At 62.7% G+C, this 13,952-nt stretch overlaps 1 protein-coding gene across 1 annotated transcript; it reads right to left on the reverse strand.

Moving 5' to 3' along the window:
• Positions 1 to 5,693: 5,693 nt before the first annotated feature.
• Positions 5,694 to 13,221, reverse strand: ELFN2 (extracellular leucine rich repeat and fibronectin type III domain containing 2). Its single transcript, XM_030320557.1, has 2 exons — positions 10,721 to 13,221; positions 5,694 to 8,577 (listed from the first exon to the last, which is right to left on the reverse strand). The coding sequence occupies exon 1, from the start codon at positions 13,219 to 13,221 to the stop codon at positions 10,735 to 10,737; it is 2,487 nt and encodes an 828-aa protein (XP_030176417.1). The 3' UTR covers positions 5,694 to 8,577; positions 10,721 to 10,734.
• Positions 13,222 to 13,952: the final 731 nt, after the last annotated feature.

Here is a 13,952-nt window from a genome sequence, read left to right on the forward strand (position 1 = left end):
ACACCATTTATAGAGGCTTTTCCTCCAAACGGTGGGCCCATCCCACACCATATGCTGCCCTGGGTGGGCTCCCGGAGCCCTGGTACTCGCGAGGCCTGGGCAAGAGCTCAGAGGGAAACTCAGAGACCGTAATCTAAATATGTAACCGTTATAAATCATGCTAACAAACTGTGAGGACATCCTCTCGCCTTGATGCAAATATACCCTCCTGATGACCTACGATAGAGTTGAATTTCAAATTCCTGGGGCTTTTGTGTGTGGTAGCTCCGGGAGAGGGAACCCCCTTTCCCTGGTCCATAGCACACCCACCCCCTTCCCTTCTCACCCTCAGAACTACCCCACAACGTAAGGGATCTCGTATGATGCCCCCCCAACCCACATGCCCAAGCTCAATATGCCCCAATGCGACAGCTTCCCTGCTTGGGGTGCCCACACGGGTGGCACAGTCCGCCCTTGGGAGGACAGAGCCTGGAAGCGGGTCTAGGGCCAACTGGGAAGATAATCTGGAATCGCAGGTATTTCGAGCAGGGTCTAGAAGTGGGGAGGGCCTGGGCATGTACATATCGGCCCTGCAGAGTTGTCGCCCACGGGGAGGAGCTGGGGGCTAGAGGGCCAGAGCAGGCCCTCTGATGTCCGCAGCCCAAGGCAGGGCCCCTCCTGACCTTGGACCCATCTGCCTCCTCCCTTCCCATCCCTGGGGCCCAGTCAAAATATCATTAAGACCCGACCTCCATCCTCCCAGGTCACACACGCCGTGCTCCCTGTGGCCTGAGAAGGCTCTCCCCATCCCCTGCTTTCTGGACTTCACCCTTCCCATCTTTAAATGAAGGATCCGTAACAGAGAGCTCGGCAGTAACCAGGATTTTACCAGCAAGAATCAGAATACAGGGTCTGATGGGGCTTGGGACGTCTTCGCATTAAGGTCAAGACTCAGGACCGGCAAGGCCCTAGACGTCTTTCAAAACTGTCCTCCCTCCACCCTCCATTGGCCTACAGGTTGGGAGGTCCCACGGTGCCCTACCTTGGCCTTGGGCCGGTGAACCTTGACCTGAGGGGCCGTCTGGAAGATGCTGTCTAGAGGAACAAGAAAAGCTTGGGAGCAAACTGGGCCTGGGCGGGGGGGGGGGGGGGGGGGGGGGGGGGGGAGGGGGCAGGGATTTCCATCCCAGCCCGCTCTGGAGGATGAGCTGTGCCAGCTCAGGGAAATTCCTATTTCAGATCCTGTTCCCCCAAACGTAAAACAGAGCTAAAGCACATACTTCGCACAGTTGCCATGGGAATTAAAGGCAACTGGGTCCGGGTGCGCGCTAGACGCCAGACGGGAGGGACGGGCCCGCCCCCCTGCAGGACACCTGCTGGCACTGTGGAGCCAGAAGCGACAAAGCACCTGCGTCAAGACCATCTTGAAGCGGACGGTCACAGGTGGTTTCGCTCTGCAGGTCACATACCCTTCAGAGAGCTGTGGGAACGGGTAATGAGGCAGAGGGCGTGGTTCTGCTTCTGCGCCCCGCCCCCCGCCCCTCCCCCCCCCCCCCTTGCCGCTTCAGCAGAGGAACCCTCAGCCCCTTAGCAGCTCCTGTGGGCATCTGCCCGGTAGCCTCACAGGTGCCCTTGGGGGAAGTCCCTCTGGAAAGCACAGGCTCGAGCCTGGGCCCTCTGTACACCTGCTGGGTCTCTGCTCGTAAATCCTTCTGTTGAAATTAGCTCTAGACAATTCCGTTCCGTGCGACAGAGCCCACACCAAAGTTGACGCATCCACGGCGCTCGTGCCTAGGAGATGGGGGTATTGTTTGCCAGAACAAGAGGGGGGAAGGGGCAGAAGGTGAGTTTTATGCCCTGGGCCGTTACAGATTCTGGTGGGTGTCTGGAGGTTGCCGGAAGGCCCGGGAGGCAAGAGTGTTGAGGTCAAGGACTTTTCGAGGCTACAACTTCCCACGTCCCCACCGCTGTCATTGCGTAAGCCCCTTCACACGTGATCTTGCTTAGTTATCAGCTTGGCAAGAACCACGAGGACCGGAGACGGGCTGTCAAGAGATGCGGGGAAGGGCTGTTTTAGCCCAGGATGGATTGGCGACAGGGCTTCCCATTGAGAGGGGAGCTGGGCAGGACTGGGCGCGGCGAACTTGGCACCGCGGAGAGGGGAGAAGAGAGAGCAGGCTGGGGCCCCGAGCCGAGGGAAGGAGGAGGGGCAGCCTCCAGCCCTGGGCGTCACCTAGAGATTGTACCCTGCCGATCAAGCCACAAAACTCTCCAGGCAGGAGTAAAGGGGGGGCAGGTGGTCCTGAGTGGACCACCTCCCGGGGCTCGAGTGCCAGAGACCCTGCTGTCTGGGACCCGCGTCAGGATGTCCTGGGACCCAAGACAAACATGGAGAGACGCTTCTAGAGCTCAGGGCCTGAGGAAAGACCCCACGGCTGAGTTCCAGCAGGCAAGGCTGGAGAAGGGCCAGGAACAGGGTCCAGGGGTAGACCCACAGGAGGAGGAGGAGGAGGAGGACACAATGCGGAAGCCCAGAACCTTCCCCTCCGCCTCCCGTCTGGCATCGGGTCTCCTTTCTTGCAGGTAAAAGGCCCTGTGGAGGTGGCTCCTGGGAGCTGAGCATTCACCCATGTGGAAGCCAGAAAATGCAGGAGTTGCCAAGCTACAGATTGGGACCTGCAATCCAGGACATAAGTGAGTTGGGGCCAAGAGAAAGTCCAGACCCAGAACTGGATTCTCCAACCCTATTATCTAAAACTTCGAGAACGCCTCAGCTGCTGTGAAATTGCCTTCAGTACCCTGCTGCCAAGAAGCAGACTTCCCGGGCTTTTCTGGAGGAAAAGATAGCTATGTTCCATTCTTATAAATGACGCAGAAGGAGGGCTCAGGCAGGGGGAGGGGGAAGTCAGCTGTGGGGGTGAGGGGGGTAGTTGGCCCTGAGCCTGAGCTGGGCAGGGGACCCTGGGGCCACCCCAGCTGCAGGCCTGAGCTGGCACAGCTCCTCAGACTCCAGTTCTGCCCCCTCCCGGAGCCCCTCCCACAGACACGCCCCTCTCTCCGTCCATCCGACAGTGCAAGTTCATAGTGAACCTTCCCCCAGGGAGCAAGACATTGGCCGCTTGAAGAGCCAGTAAACAGAGGTCTCCAGAGATCTTGAAACAGCAGCACTGAGGGTGCTTGAGGGCAACTGGGAGGAGACAGCAGGCCGGTTGGGGCGCAGATAGGGGCTTTTCCAGAAGGATCCTGCGGTCCGCACCAGGGACCACACCAGGTCACTCTCAGGGAGGTGAAAGGGATCACAAAAGACCCATGGGCCAAGAGCCACGAGGACCCCAGGGACTGCCGACCCAGGGCCAGAGCCCAGGTCAGGGGTCTGCCAGGCCGGCTCCTGCCCCGGCTGTGGCCTACAGGAGGAGACCTCTGGGTCCCACCGATGCCTTGACCACCCAAGAGGTCCAGAGGCAGGCAGGCAGGCCTGGGAGAAGTGAGCCCGTGGGGGGGTCACACACCAGGGGCTGGGGTGGCCAGGGCCATGACTTCAGAGACTTGCCTCTGAGAACCAGGTGAGACCCAGCGATGTCCCCGGTGCCCTTGGGGCACGAGGGCTCATTGTGCAGGCATCCCTAGAGGGAGAGGTTCTGCTGTTGCGAAGGGAAGGCGGGAGCCTGGGGGAGGGGAACTGAGCCAAGCCAACTGAACGCTGGCCAGCAGCGATGACAGGGTCACAGAATAACCTTGGGACTGTGAACACCTTCAAACGAGGCCCGGACGGAGCCCAGGGGGACGTCCGAGGAGCACCTGGCGAAGTGGGAGCCCGCGTATGTGGGAGGAGCGTTCATGAGTCTTGAGGCGGCAGCAGTCCTGAGCTGACAGCTCAGGGCTGGGAGCACCGGATGGGGCTGCAGATTTCCTGGAGAAGACAAAGAGCCAGGTCACCTGCAGGCACTGGCTTGAGAGAGCCCCCGCTTATAGAGGGGACAACCCAGAAAGCGTAAAAGTGGGGTCTCCTCTGTCTGTAGCGCCCAGACCCCGGCCCCGGCCGACATCCCCACTACCTCGCAGCTCAGCCAGTGAGGTGCCCACAAGGCCGACCCACCGGGTGACGTTTGTTTCCTTCCTGGAGGACAACTTCCTCACCCCGGGGAGAACTCGATGTCACTATAAAACAAAACGTGTCACATCTGTACAACTAACGTTTGTGTTAAGATATCTGGGCATATTAGGGGCGCCTGGGTGGCTCAGTCGGCTGGGCGTCCGACTTCGGCTCGGGTCATGATCTCATGGTTCATGAGTTCGAGCCCCACGCCGGGCCCTGGGCTGACAGCTCGGAGTCTGGAGCCTGCTTCCGATGCTGTGTCTCCCAATCTCTGTGCCCCTCCCCACTCATGCTCTGTCTCTCTCTGTCTCTCAAGAATAAATAAAATATTAAAAAAAAAAGATATCTGGGCATATTTAGTGTTGTGGCTATTTGTGATATTTGCTCTTCAAGGCACCGGTGTCCTTGAAATTCAAATGGATTGTGTACAAGGAATTAACTCAGAATTGTGATTTTCCTTGAAACACCACTCATGTGATAAGAAGATCGGTACATGACAAGAAGCCAAAGTCACCCCAGGAGCAACCAGAAATTTGTCAGGATGTAAGGTTTTGTTTGTTCTTCAAATAAATGAAGTATTTAAAAAGGAAATCAGATGTACTGAACTTCGGGATAAAATCTGGGGGTCGTTCAGGACATTTGGTTAATTGCCTTTGCCAACAGGACCTAAATTAACCCAAATCCCCTTAAATGTGAATGTCAAAATCTACGAGATTTATAAATAGCACAACTTCTGGGCTGAAGTGAAAAGGTAAGGGGCTGTCCTTGAGAACACCTTCCAAATTCCCAGCAACGGCAGATTACCCTCTTTATTCTCCAGGGAAGGCCCTCGGGGGTCTGGGGAGCCCGGGATAGCAGAAATGGAAGGACCTGGACTGTCCTGGAACCCCCAGGCTCAAGCCCACCTTCGGTCATGGCTTCATATCCTTGGGAATAATAAATAGGAACCCTCCAAGAGGAAAGGCCCGTGATGATGGAGACACTAGAAGGGTGGCCCCGAGCCTGAGCTGGGCAGGGGACCCCGGGGCCACCCCAGCTGCAGGCCTGAGCTGGCAGAGCTCCCCACCCTGAGGGCACAGAGCAATTAGAAGCAGGCCTATGGGAAATCGAGGTCCTGGGCCACTGGCTAGGGGCCATAATCCCCGGGCATCAGCCAAGACTTAGTAATGCCCACGCCCTGTCCATCTCTCAGGTCTGACTGAATGCAGCCGACGATGGAGGCCGGGCCACCAGCCAGGGGTACGACAGCAGCTGGCAGAGGGTCCCCCCCCCCCCGGTTTTCAGGAAGAGAAGCCATCAAGGCCCCCAGCCCGCCAGGCTTACAGGGTGTGGGGGGGACAGTGACCCTCTAGTCTCCTGCTGGCCCCTGCCCTCCGGCAGACACACTTTTGTCCCTGGCCATGGGTGGTGACTGCCCATCCAGTGGGCCCCATTTCCTCACCCCTGTGTGTGAGGCTCTGGTGAGAGCCAGAGTGGGGCACGGGGGCACCAGAAAGTGGGCGTTCTGGGACTCCCAACCTGGCGGGGGGTGGGGGTGGGGAGTGGGCAGCGGGGGCGCGGGGGGGGGGGCGACATTCAACACAGACCTTGGCCCCATCGTTTTAAATAAGAAATTTATTGCAAATATAGAAATTGATTCTCTCCATACAGGAATCTCCGAGTTGAGGAAAACAATTTCGTGCCATTCAGTTTAAAACAGGAGATCGGGGAGGGGGGAGAGGCAGGTAGAGGGAAGAGAAAGTAAATGAAGGTACCCCCCTAAAAGAAGAAAAGGAGAGGTTTCGGGCCCCCCCCCCCCCGAGGAAGGAAAGGTCCACACACAGCTAGGGTTCACAGGTTCGTAGCCCAGGGTAGCCCCTGCCGTACCCAAACCAGGTGCCAAGCCGCAGGGCCCACGGGGCTGGCGGCTCCTTGCGGAGAGAGGGAGGGAAGGAGGGAGGCAGGCGGCGAGGAGGGATCCCCCTGCCCCCATCCAGCCCTGTGCTTGTTTGGCGAGGGGCAAGGAAAGGAAAGGGAGGCCCAAGGCTTCCCACCCACCCTCTTTGACCCCCTCTTTCCCTCCCTACTGCTCAGCAGCAGTGAGGGACCTTTAGTGAGGCCTTTGGGGCAGGCATGAGAGGCAAAAAGTGTAAATACTAGTTCTGTCTTCAAGGGGGAAGGACACAGGGTCAGAATAGACAAGGAGCACGGCAGCTCCTGGGGGGGGGGGGGCGCTGGGGAGAGGAAATCTGGGGGCGGGAGGGGAGGAGCACTGGGGGTCAGACAAGCCCCACCCTTCACACTGGGCCAGCGTCAGTCAGCCCTGCCCCTCGGGGGTCACACCCCTCCCCTGCGTCCACCCAGAAAGACCCCCCCAGCCCCCTCCCCCCCCCCCCCCCCCCGCTTGGCCAGGAACGGGGCGGGATGCTGAAGGGTAGGCTCCCTCGGAGGGGGTGGGACCCATAGTGGAGGCGCCCGAGGAGGTGCTTGGGGACATCCAGCCCCTCCTCCCCCTCTCCCTCTGGCCTCATCTTCACAGCCGGTGGACTAGTCCTCTGAGCTTGCCTCTCGGGGGTGCCCCGAACCCCCCTCTCCATTCCATCACCCTGTTTTCATTCTCTTCACAGTATCCCTTCCCCGGGGAACGTTTTGTGGCTGTCCCTTCTCTGCGTGTAAGCCCCTTACAAGCCGGGACCTGTGACTCGTCCCCCATGCCTGGGCCCCTTCGTGGACTCAGCCTGTCCCTAACTGGTTTCGAGACCCTAGAAGATTTCCTCCTTTCCCTTTCCTGAGCTTCTGTTTCCACTCTGTGAAAATTTCCAGGAGTGGGGACGGGTGACTTACTCCCAGTTGGGAACCTTAGAGACCTGCGGCCAGGCCCAGGCTCTCCCCCGCCTCTCTGGGGCTAACGCAGGCCTCCTCTTCTTCGGAAGTGGGTCTTTCCACTCCCACCACCCTGCAGATAGCCCCATCACCTCCCCCAGGCCTGCACACGGGCAGCCTCCACAGTCCTCCGGCACTGGCCCCTAGGAGGGGTGCGGAGGTGAGGGGCCTCCAGCAGGCAGGGGCAGGCCCCGGGCCCCCTGAGGAGGGGTCACGCCAGACTAAGGGTTTCTTTGCCCCTCCAGACCTCCACTTTTCGCCTCTAGAAGGTGCCAGCCCTCCAGGTGAAAACAGACCCACTGACACCACTCCCCGGGGACAGGCACCCAGGAATTTCCTCTGGAGATTCTCTGACAGGGACAGCAAGCCCAGGCACGACCCAAGGCAAGGGGGCCTCCCCCAGGAGGTCCAGGGCTAAGCACCCACATCTCCGCCAGTCTCCCCAGTAGCCCGCCCCGTTCCCTTCTCTCCTGGCTGCCCGCCCTGCTAGCCGGTGGCCCCGGGCTGTGGCCCAGGTGCACTGTGCTCATGGCCATTACAAACACAGGGCGTCAGCAGGCCGGACTCTTTGACATAAATGATCATTTGTCTTCCGTGGCTATTTTGCTCCCCGCTGGGGAAGAATTATCCTGAACCGGACACAGGACACAGATGCAGGAGAGCCTCCAGGGGGGGCTACAGTGCACTGGCCCCCTTCCCAGATCAAGGGAAAGCAGCTGAAGCCCCAAGCCTGGCTGGGAGGCCAGAGGCCCGACTCCAGTCCTATTCTGCCTCCAAGATTGGTATCATCTAGACCGTGAAGGCTGGTTTACCTCCTGGAGGGAGGGGCAAGACCCTTGCTGTTAAGATGCGGACCTATCCTTAAGGTCCCTGAAGTGAGATGGTCTGAGGTTTTTACAGGTCTCTTCAACCAGGAACGATGGGGGAATGGCGAGGGTGGGGGTCCTGCTGGGAACCACCGCCCCGCCTCGCCCCACACCGTGGGACGCTCCCTCTCCAGGGAGGCCAGGCCAACCCTGGGCCCCAGCTGCTCCCCTGGGTCCCTCCCTCAGGGCCCCAAGCTTCCTCTGAAGCCACCCATGAAGCCCCCCCGAGCTCTTAGGCCCCTGCATTCAGCCGTGTGACTGACCCCCTCCCCCAACCTGGTGGCCAAATCACCCAGCCCCTCCCTCTCCGGGGGCCCCCGACTCTTTCACCCCCGCAAAAATGTCAGCAAGTGGGACACAGAGGTCCTCCCACGCTCCCTTCCCTGGGGCTACCCTTCCCCGGCAGAGAGGCGGGGCAGGGGCGGGGGCATGAAACTGGGGACCCAAGGGGCGAGGCGGCACTTGTGGGGCCCCACGCGCAGAAAGACAGGAGACGGGTGTGGGACAGGGGCTGCGTTTTGGTGGCACCTGCTTTGGGTCTTTTGCAGAAGTGGCCCCACCCCAGGCTTCAAGAGCTGCTTGTCAGATCACAACAGAGGGAGTGGGGGCAAGAGGGGGGCGGCAGGGAGGGGGGCCCGGGAGTCCGGACGAACTGGCACATACACGACAGATGTTTGCTCAGAAAAATACAGTAAAATCGTCATGCAAATGTAACGGGAATCTGCTTTCTCACACCACTGGCTCCGCCGGCTTGCTCCTCTCAGTTTTGCCAATCTGGTGCGAGGAGGGGTGGGGGTGGGGGGCATGTTTGGGGGGTTGAGGGAGGTCTGCTCCGCACATCCATGCCGGCCCCTCCCCTCCACTCCCCAGAAGAACGGTCCTCTCTTTGCAAACGTCACCCCCGAAGTGAGCCCTGGGCTTGGTCTGTCCCCCACGTGGGTGTAAGAGAGGTGCTCAGGTGAGCCCTAGTCCTCCCCACAGTCCTCCCCCAGACTCTACCCCCGGCAGGAAGATGGCTAGAGCTCCCCCGCCCCCACCACAGGAGATAGCACTAGCTTTCCTGATCCGAACCCCCACCCCCCAACAGTACAGGTCTTGGTCCCATCCCAGTGCCCACCCTCACCCCACAGCCACACTCTGCAAATCTCAAGAAACCCAACTGGGTGACAGGCCAGAGGCCGGGGTGGGGGTGGGGGGCCCAGCAGGGGTGTGGGGAGGGCCGAGTGGACCCCTCTTCATCTTGAGGCGGGCGGGGAGCCAAGGAGCACATTGGCAGGTGGGCAGAGCTATAGTTGTCCCCACCCCCAGTGGCCCACATCCTAATCAAAGGTGAAGGGCCCCTCAAGCACCCGGACAGTGTGTTTAAGCCCCCCCTAGTCTCAGGACCCCAGATCTACTCCCCGCCCAGACTCAACCCTGGAAGCCCCTAGCTGTTGAGAAAAGGCCGCAGCCCCCCTGGCCCTGCCTTCCCTTACCACCCTCTGCCGCCCCCACTGAGAGAGAACCCCCAAGAGCCCAACAGTCCCAACTGCCAGGTCCTCGGTTGCCATGGCGACAGAAGCTGGCCCGGAGAGGGAGGGGCCCCGCCAACCTGCCTGCTCCCCCCGCCCCCAGGGGTGGGGGGGGGTGCTTACTGTTTGTGCTTTGTTCGATGTTGGGTGGGGGTCAGCAAGGGGGGGGGTGGGGAGCCGCCATTTCCATGGAAACATGGGAGCCCCCTCCAGCCAGGGGGTTGGGAGGGGTGGGGCAGGGGATGCACGGGCACAGCCAAGAGCGGGCGGGTAAGCCCAGGAAAGCCCTCCTTCCTCTGGGCAGGCCCAGCTGCTGCCCTGAGATCCCGTAAGAGGAGGCGGGCAGGTGGGAGGCCAGGATGTGGGGGCACAGGCAGGAAGGCCCCCATTATACCCTGCCTCCCCCACTGCTCCCAGGCATCACAGTTCAGGACCACCCTTCTGGGATGAGTAGGGGTCCTGGAGGCCCAGAGAGGCTGGGGGGCTGGGGCAAGGGGCCCCGCACCTGAGAGGCGGCGGCGGCTGGCCCCCCTGCTTTCTCCTCAGACCCCCATAAGCAGCTCCCAGGCCACTTGGAAGACACTTGAAGGGGGCTGGTGAAATTGCCCCGTGCCTCTGCTCCTTTCGCGTAAGCGAGACCTCCCGCCTCTCTTGGGTGCTGGCGTGGGGGGGGGGGGGTAAAGGACCGCCGCACGATGAATCACGGCTCCACGCCCAGGGGGCACGGCCATGGGGCTTTCTAGAAAGGAAGAGCACCAGCCTGATCCGCCCCAGGAAACCGCAGCTCTGGAAGGGGGTGGTGGGCTGGCGAAGGGTGGGGTGGGGAACAGCACTGGGCTTGAAAGTCGGGAAACTGCCTAACCTGACACGTGGCCCCGGGGCTACCCCTTCCTTTTCTCTGGGCCTCGGTTTCCCCCACCACAAGGAAAGGCAATGATGCCCCGAATCTGCCTGGCGCCAGATCTCCAAGCGACCTGTCCCCAGATGGGGAGACCCTCTTCCTGCCCCCCAGACTCCCCTGCCCCCAAACCCGGCCCGAGTCCCAGAGCCCCCAGACCCCCACACACCCCCTTCTGGCTTCCTGGCCTGCGCCCCCTCCCAGCCCCGCACACCCCAGCAGAGTCCCTGGGCAGCACAGTAAAGATGACTGGTTTCGGTATCAGTGTGTAAACTTTTAAGGAGAACGTGTCTTTGTTTTCCTGTCCGTTATTGTCGGGTGGGGGTTGTTCACAGTCAGGTGGTGGTCAGGTGTGTGCGTGGGTGCGTGCGTGCGGGTGTGCGTGTGCGTCCGCTCCTCGGCCCCGGCCCCCCCGCCCCCGCCCCCCCCTGCCCCGGCCTCCCCCCTGCCCGGCCGCCCGGGGCCCTTCCCCTCGTGCCCCCCCGGGGCCCTCCCCCTCCGGCCTCACCGGGAAGGAGAGGGTCACAGCTTCTGCTGGGCCGAGACCCCTTTCCAGTAATCGAGGATGTCGTGCAGGTCCTCGTCCTTGGCGAACTGGACCTTCTTGCGCAGGGCGTGGCCGGCGGCCACGTACACCTCCTCCCGGTGGTGCTTCTTGTAGGGCCGGAAGCGCTCCCAGATCTTGTGCGTGCTCTCGGAGGAGTACTCAGGGCTGGAGGAGTAACCTGAGTAGTAGTGTCTGGGGGAGAGCTGGGAGTAGGCGGAGTCCCGCTTGGAGCGGGTCAGCGGCTTGAGGAAGGACACGCGCTGGCTCAGGCTGTCGGCGCCCTCCTCGTAGTACAGGGCCGGGAAGCTGTGCCGGTGCTCGCTGCAGTGGTAGGCGGGCTTCACCTCCAGGTGATGGACCCCGCCGCCCCCGCCGCCGCCCCCGCCGCCCCCGCCGCCGCCCGCGGGCACCAGCGGGAGCCGGTCCAGCGGGCTGTTGAGGGGGCTGCCCTTCTCGATGTACTTGGAGTCGCCCTTGGCCAGCCCCGCGGCGGCCGGGTGGTCGGGCACGTCCAGGCTGAAGACCTTGGCGCTCTTGATGGAGCCGCCGGACGAGACGCTGCAGGTCTTGCGCGCCACGGCGGCGTCGGCGCTCAGCTGGCGCTGTAGCGGGTGGTGCACGCTCTCCTTGTAGGGGGGCGAGAGGAAGCTGGGCCGCTCCAGCGCCCCGGGGGCGGCGGCCGAGGAGGCGGCGGCGGCGGCGGCGGCGGCCGCAGGGAGGGACTGGCACTCGAAGGCCAGCTCGGGGTCGCCGCCGCCGCCGCCGCCTCCCCCGAGGAACGAGGCCGCGTCCAGCTTGAGGGCGTCGATGCAGTTGTTAATGATCTGGTTGACCTTGTCCACCTCCTTGGCGATGGTGGAGATCTCGGCGGCCGAGCCCTGGCCGTTCTCCAGGTCCGGGAGGTCATCCTCGGGCCGGGCCAGGCCGTCCCCGCCCGCGCCGGTGCGCACCTCGATGTAGTTGCCCTTGGTGGCCACCTTGGGCGTGTCCAGCCCGGCCTCCAGCCCCTTGGGGGCGGGAAGCTTCTCCCCGATCACGGAGGGGATGGAAGGCATGCAGGGCACGGGCAGCACGGGGGGCTCGCCCAGCTTCTGGGCGGCGTGGACCACGGAGCCGGCATCCACGTCGGCCCCGTAGCGCATCTCCAGGATGGTCTTCTTGACCTTGACGGACTTCTGCTTCTCCTCCTGCATGCGCCGTTTGCGCAGGCAGTAGTAGACGGCGCCCAGCACGATGACCATGCCGAAGAGGCAGCCCAGGATGGTCATGATGTAGTGGGTGGTGGTGGAGGTGCTGGGCGCCAGGTCGCCGGGGACGGGGTCCCGCGTGGCGAAGGTCAGGCAGGTGTGGTTGAAGCGGCGGCTGTTGCGCAGCGAGGTCACGCAGAACGTGTACTCGGTGTGCGCGCGCAGCTTGTCGAGCGTCACGATCTCCTTCTTGTTCTTGAGCGTCATGACGTCGGAGAAGTAGCTGTTGTTGTACTGGACCAGGACGTACATCTTGCTGTAGGGGTGCGGGATGGTGACCACCAGCGTGGCCGAGGTGAAGGCCACGTGGTGCAGCTTGATGGCCGGCCCCGCAGACGCATCCGTGGTGGACGAGGCCGGCGGCTCCACCGACAGGATCTCGTCGGGGTTGAAGCCCGAGTTCTCGTCCGGCTCCCGCTGGGCGTCGGTGGAGTAGGGCGTGGGGTGGCTCGCCGGCCGGGCGGGCAGCGAGCCGTTGCGGCACTTGGCCTGGAGCACGGTGATGGCGTTGAGGCTGTGGTAGGGCCGGGGCACCAGCAGCGGGTAGCCGGCGAACTCGCGCGGCGACTCGCACTGCAGGCGGTCGTAGTTCTTGGTGACGTTGTTGAAGACCACCAGCCAGGCGAGGAAGCCGAAGAGGTCGCACTCGCAGTTGAAGGGGTTGCCGGCCAGCTCGCACACCATGAGGCTGGCCAGGCTGGCGAAGGTGGCGCCGTCCAGGCGGCTGAGGCGGTTGGAGGACAGGTCGATGCTGATGAGGCTCGGGCACTCGGAGAAGGCGGCGGGCGTCACCACCTCGATGAGGTTGTGCTGCACGAACAGGAACTGCAAGCGGCCCATGCCGCGCAGCATGCCCTCGGTCAGGTTGCTGAGCTTGTTGTAGCCGAGCTGCAGCACCTGCAGGCTCGACTGGCCCAGGAAGGCGCCGTCCTCGATGTAGGAGATCTCGTTCTTGGTGAGGTTGAGGTCGGTGAGGTTGCCGAAGCGGTTCAGCGACGAGTAGAGCACGGCCTTGAGCTTGTTCTCGTTGAGCCGCAGGTCGTGCACGGTGCTGTTGATGTGCTGCGGGATGGTCTCGTAGGGCGGCTGGTTCTGGCTGCAGATGGCCAGCCACACGTACCCCTTGTCGCCCTCGATGAGCCAGCAGTCGGCGCGCACGGCGCCCGGCCGGCACACGCACAGCAGCGCGGCGGCGCACAGCCCCAGGCGCAGCATGGCGCCGGCCGCGGCCCCCCTGGAAGGCCGGGCTCGGGGGGGAGGGGCCGGGGCGCGGGGGACCTAGCAGCGGGAGGCTGGGGCTGGCGGCACAGTCCTCCCCCGGGCCGCCACCATCTTGGGGGCGACCCCCAGCGCGGGGGGCCCCGGGCGAAGCAGACGCGGCCCGTGCCAACCGCGGGAGGGTCCGCCGGGGGCACTACCAGCAGGCGCCGGGCGCCGTGACGCGCCCCTCCTCCGCCTGTTTCCGGGAAGGTGCACAGGTTCTCAGGACTCGACTTCCTCTCCCTCCTCCTCCTCTTCCTCTTCTTCCTCCTCCTCCTCCTCCTCCTCCTCCTCCTCCTCCTCCTCCTCGGGTTCCGGGCTCAGAACTTCAGACGATTCCCACGATTCCCATGGGAGGCTGGAGAGTAAGCCTCTGAGGAGGGAGCTCGAGAGACGGGGCAGGAAGGAAAGGACCCATCTGTCACCTGGCTCCTGAAAGGCAGCACCGAGAGGGGGGGACAGATCAGTGAAAGCTCAGAACAGCCCCACTAAGCTCCAGCACAGGCCCCTGTCCCTTCTCCACTCCATCCCGCTGGGCATCCCGGGTGCCCGCAGCACCCTAGGGTCCCTGTTACATAGAAGAACGGGGGTGGGGGTGGGCAACGAGAGGGAGGGGGGGACCGAGAGGTCTGGAAGGAAGGAGACAGAAGAAACCAGGAGTAGGGAGAGGGGGACAGAATCTGCGG

The sequence above is a fragment of the Lynx canadensis genome, chromosome B4 (assembly GCF_007474595.2).
Source record: "Lynx canadensis isolate LIC74 chromosome B4, mLynCan4.pri.v2, whole genome shotgun sequence".
NCBI lineage: Eukaryota > Metazoa > Chordata > Mammalia > Carnivora > Felidae > Lynx > Lynx canadensis.

What these genes read in the sequence shown, in the direction of transcription:
- ELFN2 (XM_030320557.1), bottom strand. Translation starts at nt 13,221, where the DNA reads ATGCTGCGCCTGGGGCTGTGCGCCGCCGCGCTGCTGTGCGTGTGCCGG.